General features: G+C 35.3%; 1 protein-coding gene across 5 annotated transcripts in view; it reads left to right on the plus strand.

The window, feature by feature from the left end:
* The window catches only part of LOC136043183 (vacuolar protein sorting-associated protein 8 homolog), a 122,923-nt gene that overhangs the window by 40,665 nt on the left and 64,620 nt on the right, over positions 1 to 17,638 (plus strand). For all 5 annotated transcript variants that reach the window (XM_065728112.1, XM_065728114.1, XM_065728113.1 and 2 more), the window contains exon 8: positions 14,150 to 14,401. In XM_065728112.1, coding sequence (XP_065584184.1) covers positions 14,150 to 14,401 — 252 coding nt within the window. The remainder of the gene's footprint in view (positions 1 to 14,149; positions 14,402 to 17,638) is intronic.

Raw genomic sequence — 17,638 nt, forward strand, 5'->3', positions numbered from 1 at the left:
CAAAAAAAATTCAATATAAGCAACAACCGTAGAGTCAAATCGTAGTATCTATCATGAAAATGAAGTTCATAAAGTTTTGTGTAGAAGGAGGTTTGTCTGCCATTTAAAATATCATTTCAAAATGGCTTCTTATTATTAATCCAAGAAGAAGAAGAAGAAGTTTATTCAATACAACACAAAATGGAAATACAATACACTTATTCCCCCTCGAAAGGCTTCATGGCCAGGGATACAAAGGGGATACAAAAAATGTAATATAAGCAACAACTAGAAAAAAGAAAAAAAAGAGAACAATAGCCAAATAACACATAAGATGAAAAAGAGAACATACCTGAGGCCTGTCAGTCAAAGCGTAGAGAAGACAACCATGCACCATGGACAAAAACCCTAGTATATTTTACAAAAAAGCAAACAAATAAATTGTCGACAATATTCAATAGTGTCAGGACATATCGTCATTTGAAAATACGGTGTTTTATTTTATGTGCTTGCAGTTATCTAAGGAACCTATAATCACACTAAACAAACCTGGGAAGTCACATTAGGACCTTAAACATTTACCGAATAAAACCAACATATTACCCGAAAAGTTTTATACCGAACAATTTTCCAGATGTACCGCATTGTACCAGAACCTCTAATTTGCACTATAAACGGTAGAAAAAGCAAAGAGGAGGGAAGTATACGTAACCGCTTTGGCAACACTGCTACATATGTAAGTTTTATGCGCACTAAACAGTCGTAAAACGGATACACTGATGACTGCGTAGACTGAAGACTATGATATCAGTATTATCAAAGTCTCTGTTCTGATTCCTTTTATTATTGTTGTCTAGGATTTAATCTGGCTACTGAACACTCTTGGAATGTTTCCTTGTATTAGGTTGGGGAAAAAATGCTAGAGGTATTAAAAACTTAAAAAAAAAATCCTTAAAAAATCAGGATTTGGGGTTTTGAAGGAGGACCTTAAACGTTGATTGTTATAAAACAAGTCGTAATAATAATAATAATGAATGAAGATGAATTGTAGTCACAATAAGGCATACAAAAAAGAAGGGAAATTTATTGGGGTTAACGAAATAAAGCAAAAAACAAAATGCAATGCACTTCATTGTTTTATCTTCCCAAACACAAACCAATACGATGACATAAGCACGCTTAGTGACTATACAATAACATTTTGATACATTTTCACGTAAGCAAGTATCATTTAAACTCATGTAATCATTGTTAACCTGAAGTTCAACCATTTATGCCCACACTTACATATTTACATATATATACACCTACATATACACACATAATATATATTTGATTTGGCCTACGGAGAGGCAAGCTTGCGAAACAATACATAGGTAAGGATAAAGTAATATACAGTGATACGAAAGTATAACCAACCCTAAGATCAGTATATTGTGCTATATGTCTATAATTTATTATTATTAGCTTATTGCTGGGGGATACACTAACCCAGGTAACCTACGGTTACCAGATAACCCAGCTAAAACAGCTAAAACTACAACCATAAACCTTGTGGATTGATTATTTTTCTTCTAAAGTCATTAAGGTCCTTGAACTTGTTAAACAATAAATAAAAGAAATTTCCTAATTTACCAAGGATGATTGGTTAAGACATAACTCTAGAGCAACGGTTTCCAACTTTATGCTACCACGCCTCCCTGAAAATTTTTTTTCTCGTGACTCCCTCTCTGCTTTTGATTTTTTTAATATTTACACTAATGCTAATATAAAAAAAAGTTTTGAATAATAATGACTTTATTTCCAAAAAAAAATTTTTTTTACCAAAAAATAATTACGTACAATTAACAGATAAATAACTTTTGCATGTTTTAGCAAAACCAAACTAAATATGAACATGAACATATATTATTATATTAAATTACTAACCAATCTTCCGCGCTAGAATTTAATGCGAAGGATGTTGCTGTTTATATCCCCCAAGTTTTTCAAATCTTGGGGGCAGTGTAGAGAGTGCCACTTGTTTTTCCCTCTTTCGACTATTAATCTGGCTGGATATTTTGTTTTCATCGTCGCTAATTCTGAAAGGCCGTGTTGTATTAATACGACGTTACAAGCGCTTGAAGCACTTGCTCTGCTTTATAATATAACGATTTGTACTCTCCACTAAGATTCATCCGAAATTGATTCGTATTTTCTTTTTGAAACTTTTATGTTAGCGAGCTATTGCATGATAATTCTATCAATTTTTCTTCTTCCAAAGTTTTCAGGTCATTGTAGTTGAATGGATTCTGTACCCACATAAACTTTGACAAATCTAGATCTTTAAAATAGTTATCAAAATAAAGAACTAAACCATTCAAGTTTTCGAGAAATAGGTTTTTACTTGCCTCGATATTGACTGTGGCCCAGAAATATTTTGAAAGTGAAAACATATCCAACTCATTCTTTTCTAAATTTAATTTACATAGTTTTAACTTTTTTTGTGACTTTGTCTTTATGAACAAATGGATGCATGTTTGACCCCTCCATTGGTTTATTTAAGCTGCTCAATTTTCCAAAAACTTCATCAAAACATGTAAGTTTGACAATAAATATATCGTTCTTCTACAAATGTGCTTCTTAATGTTGGTTTTCATTGAGTAAGGTTGCTATTTCTACCCACAGCTCAAATACCCTTTGAATCATTTTTACACGAGATAGCCAGCGAACTTCAGAATCATCAGAGGCAACACTATAGCGTCGCCTATAGTAAAGGCCATAAGACTCCAATGTTCTATTATTTCGTATAATTTTTTCCCAGAGGCACTTCATATGGAAGGGGAGGGGGTCCTTTAAACTCCGGAGGGGCTAATTCGATTGGAAATTGGATGTTCTAGTGCTCTTTTTAAGAGTCAAAAGTGATCATAGGGCAACTAGCCCCCCCCCTACGCATTGTTCTTCCAAATGCATCCGATAAAAATTTTGAGATAGCCATTTTGTTTAAAATAGTTCAAAGATCAGATAGCAAAACCTCTAGGGTCAATACAACCCTCAGGGCCTGGGGGCAGGCGTTGTAAGTTATGCCCTGGAGGCATATATGGTTCTTATGAAAGGAGTGCTCGTATAAACTTCTGAAGGGGATCATTTTATTGGAACTTCAGAGGTGGCTCATTTGATTGGGAATTTAAAGTTCTACTTATCTTTTTATGAGTCAAAATTGAATGGAGGGCATCAACTCCCCCCTCCCCCAAACACACACACACCCTCTTTTCCCCAAATGTATCCGGTCAAAATTTTGAGATAGCTGATTTGTTTGAAATAGTCCAAAGATGAGATAAAATCAACCGTAAAAGTCTAAAACATAAATCATTGGCGCTTTACTGAAATATGCGTCTTATACTGATAACGAATTATATTACAAATATTTTCTTTTGTACTTAATATTGAAAATACAGTAAAATTTTCAACTAATGAGTTTTCAGCAATTAATATTATTATACTTCAAATATTGAGTCTTTTTTAACTAATAAAAAAAATTTTATTAGTTATTCTTAGGACTTTTCGAGACAAATATAGTTTCAGTACAAACAAGAGTTTTGATACTGCCCCCTTCCTTGACTGTCTAAAGCCTACTGTGTCATTGGTGCTTCACTGAAAACGAATTATATTACAGATATTTTCTTTTCCAGTTATTACAGCATTGAAAATGAAAATAAAAATTATAGTGAAATAAAATCTTGAAGTGTTGATCTTTCAACAAATATCATCATTATATATCAAATATGCTGTTTGATTTTATTTGTACTTTCCAAGACTGTTCAAGACACATAGAGTTTTCAGTTAAGTGCCAATGACTTAGCTGGCTTTAGACTTATACAGTGAGAGAAGGAGGCGATAGCCTAACTCCTGTTTGTATTGATTTTTGTTCTTTTCAAGATTGATTTGCATATTCAATTTAAGTTTCACTCGTTTTAGGATTTTTTTTTTATTCATTTATATTAGTACATATTGTGTGTTTGTTTATTATGATTGTTTATTTAATATCTGTCCGTTTTGGGTTTCATTTATAATTCAATAGCAAAATATTTTTTTTCCGGTTTAAGCTCTGTTTGCATATTCAATTTAAGCTTTAGTCGAAGATTTATTTATTCATTTATATTAGTACTCGTTGTATGTTTTTGGCTACAATTGTTTATTTAATTTCTGTTCGTTTTGGGTTTCACTTATTCTTTAATAGTAATTTCTGGTCCTTTTGAGTTTGAATTTTAACGGTTATTTGTGTCTGCTAATCTTAAGATTAATATGGCCTTTTAGTTTTCTATAAAAACTTCTTTTTTGGACAGTTTTATTAATTAATAATATAAAGTGAGACATAATTTGCTTCCATATTAACACATAGCTTTGCAAACAGCCAAGCTCTCTAAGGACTGTTCTTAATATAGTTAATAATTTTATTAATGTTATGAAAATTATATATGGTTCTTTGTTCATATTTTTTGATACTAGCGCAGCTCTGTGAAGTATACAGTGGGTCCAAATAGCATGTGGTGCTTTCTTTATGATTAATGCTTGAATACCTGCCTTGTGTCAAGACTGAGTGAGCTCCGTCGGTGCACAGCCCCACGCAGTTATTCCAAGTTATGTCATTTTCTTCAAAACCTGTGTTAAATTAAAATTTTCAATGGATGTTGTATTTGAAGTATGGGCTTGCAAAATAATATGTCTTTTTATATTTTTTTTCTGCAACATAATGAAGGTATGCAATTAAATGGGCATTCTTTGCTATATCAGTTGCCTCGTCTACTTGAATGGTGAATCTTAAAGTACGCAGATGATAAATTGATTGATCGCAAATTTCTTTAGATATATCATTGATTCTTCTTCCTACTGTATCATAGGCAGTGCAATAGCGCTTTGTTAGTTTTTTCGGTAAAGCGCAAATTATGTTCTGGTCTTGAGAAGGCCTGGGAATACCAGCAGGCTTTCTTACATTTTGCTATTCGGTAGGATGTGTTTTTTCAGCGTATGCTTCTGAATATTGATCTCATCCAATTTTCTTTCAAAAAAGTCAATTGACTTTCCAACGTATTTAGAATGTAGAGTTTCTAGGTTGTCGTTTTAATTTAACTGGTCTCACACTATCTGAAGCCCAAACTTTTGAACACTGTAAACACATTGGCTTTTTCACGCCATCTATAAAAACACTTGCAAATCCTACCGATAAATACGATGAACTCTGTCCTCTTTTCTTGGAAGTTTCTTTTGTTCTTTTTTTTGCTTTTATTTCCACTTGTATCAGCTTCAATATCTACATTATTGTCTACTTATCTCTTGTTACCAATCAGAAATTTATTCTTTTGGCTAAAAAGATGTTTGTTCGGTATAATTTAAAAAATAAGGATGAAATATAAGTAAAAAAGTATACTAACGAAACTCTTCAATGAAATCAAGAGAAATACTATAAAGACGATAACGATAATGCCACGGAAATACGCCTCAGTTTCAAGCTTATGTTTTCATTTAATGCAATTAGCGGTCGTTTTTTTTTAATTACGAAAAAATATGCTTTATAAAGGCACAACTTTCGAAATCTTTTTCTCCAGATAATACTTATTTATTAATAATAATTAAAAAAAATACTCCGAAAAAAAGTTGTTTAAAAAAAAGTAAAAACCATATTAAACTTAAGATCGGAAGAAATAAAAACCCTCAATAACTCGAAACTCCTAATAACTCAGAACGACAGAAATTAAATAAATAATCATAGCAAAAAAACATAGAAAAGATACTAATATAAATGAATAAATAAATTTTAAAATGAGCAACAATATTCTGCTATTGAAGCATAAATGAAACCCAAAACGAACAGAAATTAAATAAACAATCATAGCAAACAAAGATACAATAGGTACTAATGTAAATGAATAAATAAATCTTAAAACGAATGAAACTTAAATTGAATATGCAAATCAAGCTTAAAAAGAACAAAAATCACTGCAAACAACACTCTGGGGTTTGACTCCCTTGCTCATTGTAAAAGTCTAAAACCAACTGCGACGTTGGCGTTTTACTGAAAACTATATGTGTCTTGAGCAGTCTTGGAAAGTACAAACAAACTCAAACTCAATATTTAATATATAGTGATATTAATTGCTGAACGATCATTAATTTAAGATTTTATTTCAATGTAGTTTTTATTTTTGTTTTCAATGCTGTAATAACTGGAAAAGACAATAGTTGTAATATAATTCGTTTTCAATGAAGCGCCAATGACGCAGTTGGCTTTATACTTTTACAGTTAGGGAGGGAGGCAATATTCTAACTCTTGTTTATTGTGGAACTATATTTGTCTTGAACATTTTTTGATAGAACTAATAAAATTAAAATGAATATTTAATATATAATCATATTAATTTCTGAAAACTCATCAGTTCAAAATTTAATTTTACTGTGATTTTTGTGTTTATTTTCAATGTGGTAATAAGTACAAAAGAAAACATTTATAAAACATTTCGTTTTCAGTAAAGTGCTAATGACGCTGTAGGTTTTAGATTTTACAGTGAGAGAAGGAGGCAAACCCCAAACTCTTGTTTGTCGTAATGTTTGTTTGTTTCACGCTTGATGTGTATATTCAATGTAAGTTTCATTTGTTTTAAGATTTATTTAATCATTTATATTAGTACCTATTGTATCTTAGTTCTTTATGATTGTTTATTTAATTTCTGTTCATTTTGGTTTTCCATTTTTCTTCAATAGTAATTTCTAGTCATTTTGAGTTTGAGTTATTATATGTTTCTATTTCGTCTGATCTTAAGTTTAATATGGCCTTTAATTTTCTTTAAAGGGTTTGTTTTTATTTCATTCAGGATTTAAAGCTTAGACACTTCTAGACCCAAGTATTTTTGCTGCTCTGTTTTTGCAAGACTTTCATGGAAATCCCCAAAACTTCGAGGACAGTAAAAGCCAAAGAGTCTAGTGGGCTTGTGGGTATATCCTTGCCTTGTTTCACTGCAATATTCATTTTATTTTCAATGTTGTAATAAGTGCAAAAGAAAATATTTGTAATATATTTGTGTATTTGTGCCAAATACATAGTAAGCCTTATGCTCAGCTTATGGGTCTTATGGGTCAGCTCCCATAAGCTTTGGAATAAAATATCGTTAAAGACTTCTTATTTTGTGGGGAGGGTCGGGCCATGGAGGGCCAGGGGTGATTTCCCTCAATTTTCAGAATAAAATCCCGTTAATAAGTTTTTTGGAAGGGGGGCTATGCAGGGAGGGCCAGGGGTCAGCTCCCTTAAGTTTTGGAATAAAATATCATTAATAAGTTTTTTGAGTGGGGGTGGGAGTGGGGCATATATTGTCTTCGAACTATTTAAAATTTCTAATCGTTTTGAGTTTGAGTTATTGTATGTTTCTATTTCGTCTGATCTTAAGTTTAATATGGCCTTTAATTTTCTTTAAAGGGTTTATTTTTATTTCATTCAGGATTTAAAGCTTAGACACTTCTAGACCCAAGTATTTGTGCTGCTCTGTTTTTGCAAGACTTTCATGGAAATCCCCAAAACTTCGAGGATAGTAAAAGCCAAAGAGTCTAGTGGGCTTGTGGGTATATCCTTGCCTTGTTTCACTGCAATATTCATTTAATTTCAATGTTGTAATAAGTGCAAAAGAAAATATTTGCAATATATTTGTGTATTTGTGCCAAATACATAGTAAGCCTTATGCTCAGCTTAAGGGTCTTATGGGTCAGCTCCCATAAGCTTTGGAATAAAATATCGTTAAAGATTTCTTATTTTGTGGGGAGGGTCGGGCCATGGAGGGCCAGGGGTGATTTCCCTCAATTTTCAGAATAAAATGCCGTTAATAAGTTTTTTTGGAAGGGGGGCTATGCAGGGAGGGCCAGGGGTCAGCTCCCTTAAGTTTTGGAATAAAATATCATTAATAAGTTTTTTGAGTGGGGGTGGGAGTGGGGCATATATTATCTTTGAACTATTTTAAAATTCCCCCATAAAGACCTTTTATGCCCCCAGGGCATGACCTATAACACTTGTCCCCTGGCTCTGGGGGATTATGTTGACCTTGGAATTTTTAATATGAGATTTTTTTGCAAAATGAGTATCTCGAAAACTTAATTGAATTGATTTGGCATAAAGAGGGCAGGGGGCTAGTTACCCTCTGGTGCCTTTTGACTCTTAATAAGGGAACTAGAACTTTCAATTTCCAACTGAATGAACCCCTAACACTTGCCCTCGGTTTTTGGGGGGTTATTTGATCCCTGGGTGTTTATTATGTGATATTGGGTCTATTTTTGGACAAAATGAATATCTCGAAAATTCGATTGGATGCATTTGAGGAAAAGTGGGTTGGTGGGGGGGGGACTAGTTGCTATTGGATCACTGTTGAATCTTAAAAAGGGCACTAGAAATTATGAACTAAAATCGAATGAGCCCCCTCTGAAGTTTATACGACTACTCCTAACATAGAAACCTTATCTGCTCCCTTGGCATAACTGTAACCACTTGCCTTCGGACTCTTGGGGTTTATGTCGATCTCGGAGCATTTGCTGTCTCTTCTTTGAACTATTTAAAAAAAATGTCGGATGTATTTGGGGTTTGAAGGGGTATGGGGGGAGCTGGTTGCCCCCTGATCACTTTTGACTCTTAAAATGGCACAATAACTTACGATTTCCAATAAAATAAGAAGAAGGAACTAGATACTCCGATTTAAAATCGAAAAGCCCCTTGTACACTACCATCCCTTCCGTAAAAGTCTTATATGCCCCCTGGGCATAAGTTACAACACTTGCCCCTAGGTTCTGGGAAGCTTTGTTATCCCTTGAGTTTTGCTATATGATCTTTGGTCTATTTTGAACATAAAGACTATACAAAAAATTCGATCTGACGACTAAAAAGAAAATGAGAACTTTCAATTTCCAATCATTTGAGTTCCCTCTGAAGTTTATATGACCATCTCTGATTTAACAACCTTATATGCCCCCTGGGGCATAAGTTACAGACTTTATCCTGGAAATTTGGGGGAGGAGTTATGTTGACCAGTTTTGTTATCTGATCGTTGGACTATTCTTCAAACATACCTCAACAAGCTTTAACATACTTCAACAAACATACTCTGTACTTCAAACAAGCTGGCAAACTCAAAATTTTGATCGGATATATTTGGGGAAAAGAGGGTGTGTGGGGCGAAATTAGATTCCCCTGGTCACTTTTGACTCATAAAAAGGTAACTAGAACTTTCAATTTTCAATCAAATGAGCCACCTCTGAAGCTTATACGACCATGCCTTGCATAAAAACCTTATATGCCCCCGGGGCATAACCTACAACACTTGTCATCACGAGACTTCTGAAACTCGACCTGGGTCATACCAAGGATTCTTTTTTGGGGGGAGGGGAATTCAATTTTTTTGTAAAAACGCATGAAAAATTTGTTCATGTTTACTACGTTTTGGCGAGTAGGACATATATATTGGAGAGAGGGCTTCCAACCCCCTAACCTGATGATGAAATTTCTTACAGTTTGCTTGAGAGCTTGGATAACTATTTGCAGGACGCTCTTGTAGGTGAGCTGGTTGACGTGGCGTTAGATGTTCAGAAACTCGCCATGGTAGAAAGATAGGGTTCCTGTCAAAGGGGGGTGAAGACATTTCAAGGCAGCTGCTCAAGAGGCGTTCCATCTCTTCTAATAGCCTTCTCGATGTGCTTAGGTACCTGGATCCCATGGAAAGGAAAAGAGATAGAAGTCTATCAGATATAGTTGTGCTTACTCAAGAGGTCTCAGTAGGAGTACGTTTTGACGATTTTGGAAGTCGAGAACTCAGTAGAACCTACAATATTACGCGTATACCATTACTGGTACCAAATCTTCTCTATGACGGATGCTTTTGATGTGTAAATGTATATGCTTTTGTTGAAATTTGTAAAAGCTGCTTTAACATTATTGCAAGGCTGTGGGGACGCAGAGAGGGGTTTTCCGCTCACAGGAATACTTCTTCTTTTGGACAGAGCCTTCCTGTCGAAGAAGGGTCTTGAATGCGAAGCTGTGTGTGGTTGACGAATTGAACACGTATGGAGGCATATTCGAAAGTTTTCCTAGTCCCAAAGAATTGTTGACTTTAGCAAGGTGGGCATGGTCAAAATACCAAGACTATTTGGAGAGCAAGGTAAAATAACAAGCTGCTAAACGAAGCGTATAAGAGAAAGAAAGGGAACTGAATGTAGTTGATATCTCTAGCAAGAAAAAAGGGCTGTTGGACTTGAAGAGTCATTGTAAGAAAAGCGGCCCTCTGAAAAACAAAAACGAGCAATTATTGATGTCCCCTTGAAAAGTCGAAAAAGTCAATGGGTTAGCTTGCAAGCTGAAGTCTTATGGATTTTTTTTCTACTTGTTTCTAGTCTTGAAATTGCTTGCCTTTTTTGTTTTAAATAAAAATAACTGAAAATTAAAATATGGAAGAAACAAATGCGACTGACCCGTCTCATGGTAAAATGAGTTCCTTCTGGCGCTCGTGAATATGATGATTCTTAGAACTTGGTCGCCGTTTCTGATTTATAAGCAAAGGAATATTTCAATCGTAAATGGCAATCAAAAACTCTTCTCGCTTTGGTCCCTTATTTCAAGTCTAAAAGTCCCTTGACAGGTCGCCAAGTCTCTTTTCGAATGAGCAGGAATCGTTCCAATCCCTGTAAATTCTATATCACCTAAATTCATGTTTCCTACCTGGATTATGACTTTTCTGAAACTCCTAGCAAGTCCAGTTTGAAGCTTTTGAGTTCATCCATCAAGTATAGGCACGATAGTGGTTTTATAACTTTCTAACATTCCAAGTTACAATTTTTATAATTTTTGAGATCATTGAAATTATTATAGCCTCAGAAAACGAAATGGTCCCAGAACTACTCGAAGCGCTTAAGCTAGAAACAGACAGCAAGAATTCCCTTGGACCTCCTGTTGAATGGAGACTTTGTGCATCTTGGCGCATCTTGGTCATAACTTGGTCTTCCACATTTGGCGATGCTCTTCTACCAACAAGAGTCGAAATACTTCACAGACAATCTCAAGCCTATTACCTCGACTCATTGTATTTTTATAATTAAAAGTATTAGGCTACTACGGGAAGGCAGTCCATAATAGATAACTAAGCTAGAAAGATGTTTTTCATTAAGAAAAAGCCCACCAAAACAAATGAAACCCAGAAGAATTATTCATTCATGTGAATCCAGGGGCAAATACTGTGTCGTTTACTAAGCTACAATTTCCTTGAGGGGTGGCACTTCTCAAATTTATCCTATAGCGCTGTTAGCAGTAACAGTTTTGGCTGGAAAAACTCTTGAAACGTCCACCAGGAGGCTACGCAAGCATGATTTCCCTGTCGGGGATAAGGACGGAGTAGAAACATATGAGGGAGTGGAGACCCCAAGCCATTTCGCAAAACCGGAACGGCTCAAATCTTTTTTGTACCCAGTCTGTCCTCGTCAGGGCATTCGCTCAGGGCTGTGATAAAGAGCGAGAAGAAAAGCACAAAACGTTTGTTATTACATGTGCGTCATTAGTTTGGTTATTAAAAGCGTGAAATGCTTTTGCGGTATCTAAATCGATTGTTTGGTTATTAAAAGCGTGAAATGCTTTTGCGGTATCTAAATCGATTGTAGTCCAAGTTTCTAGCAAGTTAAAGTCCGGAAAGGTGCCTCATCTGGATGATATATGTCGAGATAACCTACGGAGTGGTTAACATGTGTCTCTTCTGACCCAAATGTTTATCAATAGTGGTATGGTCCCTAGATCATTTTCGCCGGTTTATCAGTTCCAAAACCCAAATAATTGGCCGAATATAGGCCAATTTTTTGTCTCCAGTGTTCTCACTAAAGTCCTTGAGGTGCTCCTCATTACAATTATTTTGGAAGGTTATAATCTAGATTATCAACAGTTTGGATTCTGTTGCAACCTGGGATGTTTGTTTTGCTTAGAGTGTTGAAGGGAACTATTGATAAACCGATAGAGATAAACCGATAGATTGGGTCCTCCCTTCTTATGTCCAGCGTTGATATGTTTGACTTTGGTATTGCAGTCTTAGGTATTCTCGAAATTGTTTGATTGTGGGGCTAATGAATCATGTGGGGCTGTTGAACTTTGTTTTACTGGCACTCGGGCAGTTTTGTGGTATTTATATTGACTGGGGTTTATCTGAGCAGACGAATCGGATACGCTTTGGATCTTTGACAAGGATCTGTATTAACACCCATTTTATTCAGCATTTTGACTTCTTGGATAGCCGCCAAAAAATACACGACCTGCTGATGCTAAGTTGTCACCTAGTTTCATTACCAGAAAATATAAACGTTCTGACTTCTGGATGTGAAGTTTTTTTTTATTTAGTCACTCGGCAAGCAAGCAGCAAAGTAGTGAACTTGTGTATGTGACTGTCGAACAAGCGCAACTTTTTCTGTAGAAGTCTTTGAATTATCGGGAAATAGCATATGGACAAGATATTAGAAGCTCTCGTTTATTGATAATCAAGAAAGTTGCGAAAAGTATTCAATTACATTATGCCAAGCTTGTCTGTCTGAAGTTTAGCCTCCACAGGAATATTTTCGCAAAGTTTTTTGCAGCGGAAGCTCTGCCTTACTTACTTTATCGACGTTCTGGGTTGTCGAATCGATAGTCTAAAACTTCGATTTGTTTGCTAAAAATAATCGATGTAACTGTTTAGAACCCGCTCCGAGAAAACAAGACATTCACTTTAAGATCCAAAAATATGGTAGCTTCAATCAACATTGTGCCATCATCTGAAATAAGTGCTCGAAAAAAATGAGTTTAAAACATTGAATGACTTTATGCCTATCATCTCCGCGTATGATTTCAAAGAAGTTATTATTTAATTTTATTCTTTCAGTTTTCTTTATTCTTTCAGTTTTCAGTTTTATTCTTTCAGTTTGTTGTTGCTGGTTCTGATTGGCTCAGCTGTTTTTTTTTTTTAAGTTTTCGTACAGAACCACAGTTGAATTTTTATACGTAGACGACTAGCTCAAGTGAACGACGGTGAGGTCAATGAACGATTTATGATCCATAAAGCAGTATTCGTAAGATGCTGTAACATCAGTGGTTATGTGTAATGAACAATGGCTCAAAATTTGATAATTCGTTATTTTCTGCAGAACTTCTTTCAAGCAGAAAAGCAATCATAAGATATGTTGGAAAGAGTTTATCCTCATCAGAGTTCACGATGTTTTGGAAAGAGTTCATACTTACATGAGAATGTGCCAGTCGAAATCCAAGAAACTGTAGCGTGCTGCCTGGGATTTGATCAAATCAAGCAAGGTACTTTATGGCCCCAGGTGTCTGTTTTTGTAAAAAAAAAAAAAAAAAAAAAAAAAAAAAAAAAAAAAAAAAAAAAAAAAAAAAAAAAAAAAAAAAAAGTAATTTTTGAACCGGACTTACGGAATATTTTACAGAGCAGGACGAAAATTTCATAACACTAAAAACAGTGATGAGAGTGTCCCTTTTTTTTTAATTTCGGTAATTTTTGAACCACCTTACTACCACCACCTTACTAATTTTTGAACCGGACTTACGGAATATTTTACAGAGCAGGACGAAAATTTCATAACATTAAAAACAGTGATGAGAGTGTCCCTTTTTTTTTAATTTCGTTAATTTTTGAACCACCCTCGGTTATTTAATTTGTTTGAAAATTCTGAACTACTTTAACGTCTAAAAAGGTGAACTTGAGGCCATTTGCTCAACGTCATAGAAGTATAGCTGCATTAAGTTAAAGTAAAACTAAAGTAGAGATTATTCTCTGTACGATTTTGATTTTAAAGACCTTTAGCTTCTGTATATGCATATCGTTTAGTAATTGTATGTGTTAGGGGGCGGGGTATTAAAACCCGCAAAATATACACATTATCAGCCGTGACATGACTTGTGACTTCAGTAAGAAGCAAGTTGTCTCCCTTTCTGTTAGATATATCTATAAAGCCTCATTTTCAAAATATAAAGGGGCATATTATGTCTGTTAATTTTGTATGGTTTTTGAACATTCTGCTTATAATGATCAGTTTCAAACCAAGGATGCCATGTATGGTCCCTGTATGGCCCATGACTGATGCTTACAAGGGAAGTATTAATTACGATACATTGATCATTTATTTATTGACTTTTATTTTTCAGTTATCTCGTGTGAAAAATGGCAGTTACTCAGTAGTTCCTTTAATGACTGCATCAGTTCCATATTCTCTAACGTCAGTTGGTTGGGTCGACAACCGTACTCTAGTCACCTTTGATGTCAAGGAACGTCTTCATCTTTTTGACGTTAAAGATCAGGAAGAGATTGAAGAATTGGATCTATCTGGTGTTGGAATCGTCTATTCATCTGGTACCTTTAAAGGCTTAGCGACAGGATTTGATGTGCATAGAAGCCTGGTAAGACAATTAATCTGAATATGGGCATAGCAATATATCATCTCTATTTCAGTTGGGTGTCAAACCATAATTTTTGGTTATACATTATAGAAAAGAGTGTATTGGGGCTGTGTGTAGACCGTTTTGTAGATCGCGTTACTGTTTTTTGCTTTTGAAGTTACTGATAGTGCATGCATGGGCATGAGCCGTCCTACCCGAATGGTTAGCGCTCCGGACCTTAAATTCCAAGGTCGGGGGTTTGAATCCTGGTGTCGCTGGTTATTTGGTTTGGAATGGGGTGAATGGTGTGACTTTGTAAGTTCAGCCAGAGTTGACCCAGCTCTTAATGGGTACCTGAAGGAATCTGGGGAAAAACATGATTTGCCCCCCAACCATGCATTGCACTCACGGCCGAAGGCATTGATCAGGAAGTTAGTACCTGCACAACGTGGACCATTGCTCAGTATGCGAAAAAGTGTTTTTTAAGTATGCATGGGTTGCTGTTGAAATTCTGCTGAGAGACACTCTTCAAGGAACTTAGAAGACAGGTTTGAATATTCGAAGACATTAAATCAATCTATTTTGATTGAATGTCAGAGCAACTGTTCACCTTATCTTTGGCAAATGCCAGTATCCTTATGATAGCCACTTTTTCTGAGCAAATTTAAATTTTGCATACTTAGAATCAGCGAAAAATTATATTTTACTTGTGCTTATATCGTAGTCAAAATAATCTTTTGGACGTTCGCCGTTTGCAACGGTCTTGTTTCCACGAATTGTCTCGTCCAAGGCTCTCTTAAAGGAGAGGATGGCTGCCACCCTCATCGTTAACTTTCAAGTTTAGCTTTCGTGGAATAAAGCCTTAATAATGATAAAGAATGAACCCAAGGGAATCATGCTCCAGAGTTTTTCAATATGCTATTATGTCCGAGAGAAGCAAGTTTTCAAAAGATTCATGTGTTGCAACATCTTGTATATGAAGATACAGTTTTTTTGTCAAAAATTGGATTTTATTTTATCCTTGTTGCTAAAGGTTGGGCTGTAAGTTTTCTTTATAGGGTTTTTGACAATAGTAATTCAAATGATGTACTTCTCGTTTCGATCTGACGTTTTTTCGAAAGGTTTTAGGCCCTTTTTCAAAATTCATGTAAATTTTACTATTAAGACAAACCAAAATAATAGTTCCCATTCCTGAATCGGCTACAAATGGCAATCTTTTCTTACTTGATTATTTTAATTTTAAACTTAAGACTGTAAATCAAGCTATGCTCATTTAAAATCGAAGCAGCTGATTATCTTTTCTTTTGTCTGCAGTTTATTTTTTTGTGTTTTTTATGATCAGTGACAACCCTGCTGAGATTTAGGACGTTTAAATGGCTTCCAAACTATCGCAGTGACGAAACTAGTTGAGAGTTTTGATGTACACTGATGAAAACTTATAAATGAGAATCTTTGAAGTTCTACTGTTTTTTGTTGTTGTTTTTTTCTGTAAAGCTGTTTGGCCTCATATTCCCAGACTTTGGAAAAGTACCTTAACCATCATTTTGCAGTAGCCCTTACTAAACTCTCCGTTAGGCGCTGCTAGAACGCGCTACTTAAATAATACTAGGACCCAGGTTCAGCAGCTCCGAAAGTGCCCTTGAGCTCTTGAAATTGCCCACCTTATCCGACCGAAGACATGAGCTGATAATGAAATTTGGGAAATCACTATTAACAAACGAGAAGCACCGATCCATACTTCCACCATCCACATCACGGTCCATCACGTAATTCCTCGTAATCAGCATCGTAATCAGCAGATATACTAGGCATTACAACAAACTAGAACCAGTCAAGTGCCGTACGAACAGATTCGCAAACTCCTTTGTACCATATTTTGTAAGAGCATTTAACAAGTGTTAATTGTAATTTTGTGATTGTAAAAATAGCATAATTTAGCGTTCATTTTTGAGTGCTACGATAGCTATTTAAATAAACGAATACGAATACGAATAATAATGATAATAATATACTACAATAAAAAGGCTTTCGCCTCTTTAAAAACTTACTTCCACTTTAAAAATTGTCAGTAATATTCTCGAAAGAACTTTTAGTCAGCTGTAATCAATTCTTGGGGGAGGTTGTTCCGTTACTTGACTACTCCGTTTGAGAGGGCCCACCTTCCACTTTCTTTATTGAAAATGTTTTATTTTAGCTTAAAGTTGTGTCCTCGTCGATTATTTGTGTGCTAGAAGAGTATTTTCTCTGGTCTAATGTTATGATAGTACTTGTGACATAGCTTATAAGTTTGAATAAGATCACATCGGAAAAGTCTATAGGATTTGGAAGGAAGTGACAGCTTTCCCAATCGTTCACAGTAGAAGAGGGCTCTTAGTTTTGGTACAGACTTTTCTGCCCTTTGCTGAATCTTCTCAAGCTCATCAATGTCTTTTTGGAGTTGAGGTCCTATTGTCGTCTGACTATATTCAATGATAGGCCGAACAACAGAGAATAGTGTTGAAAAAAAATCTGAGGATCGTTTAGGGTGAAGTTCCTGTGAATAAGTTCAACTACATTTGAAGCTTTTCTCATAATAGATTTTAGTCCACGATGAATCTTAGCTCACTGTCTATTATTACATGGTCCCACTCAAAAGATGTTTTTGGTATTAGACTGGTGTTACTGCTACAAACTGACTTGAAATTATGTGGTCCAAAGCAGAGGTGGAAGCTTTTGTTTGTGTTGACCTCAATTTCCAACGTCTTCGTCCAATTGGCTATCTTATTCAAATTGGTCTGCAGTTCTTTAATATCATTTGGACATTTGATAGGTCTAAAAAAACTCTATCGTCAGCATAGAGTGTAATATTTGAGTTTGTCAGGCAGGTCGTTTGCAAAAAGATTAAAGAGCAAGGGTCCGATGACACTGCCTTGTGGAATAATGGTTGATAATTTTGTCACAACTATGCTAATGTTGCCATCTACTTCCACCCTCTGAGTTCTGCCTGCTAGAAAACTCGTGATCCAGCCAAGAGTGTTGCCCACAATCCCAAGGTTTCTTAACTTATGAAGGAGCTTCAAATGAGAAAGTTCATCGAAGGCCTTACTAACACGAAGGTATATTTCGTTGACTTGTATGCCTTTGTCGGGGTTTGTTCGCTAGGTGTTTGTAACTAGAAGTAGCTGGGATTCAGCTGACCTAAGTCTTGTGAATTTAAACTGCCTTTTGTTGGTTAACTTTAAGCGTAAAATTCGTAAATTTTTTGTAAGTGTAATAGCA

This window comes from Artemia franciscana, unplaced genomic scaffold (assembly GCF_032884065.1).
Source record: "Artemia franciscana unplaced genomic scaffold, ASM3288406v1 Scaffold_364, whole genome shotgun sequence".
Lineage (NCBI taxonomy): Eukaryota > Metazoa > Arthropoda > Branchiopoda > Anostraca > Artemiidae > Artemia > Artemia franciscana.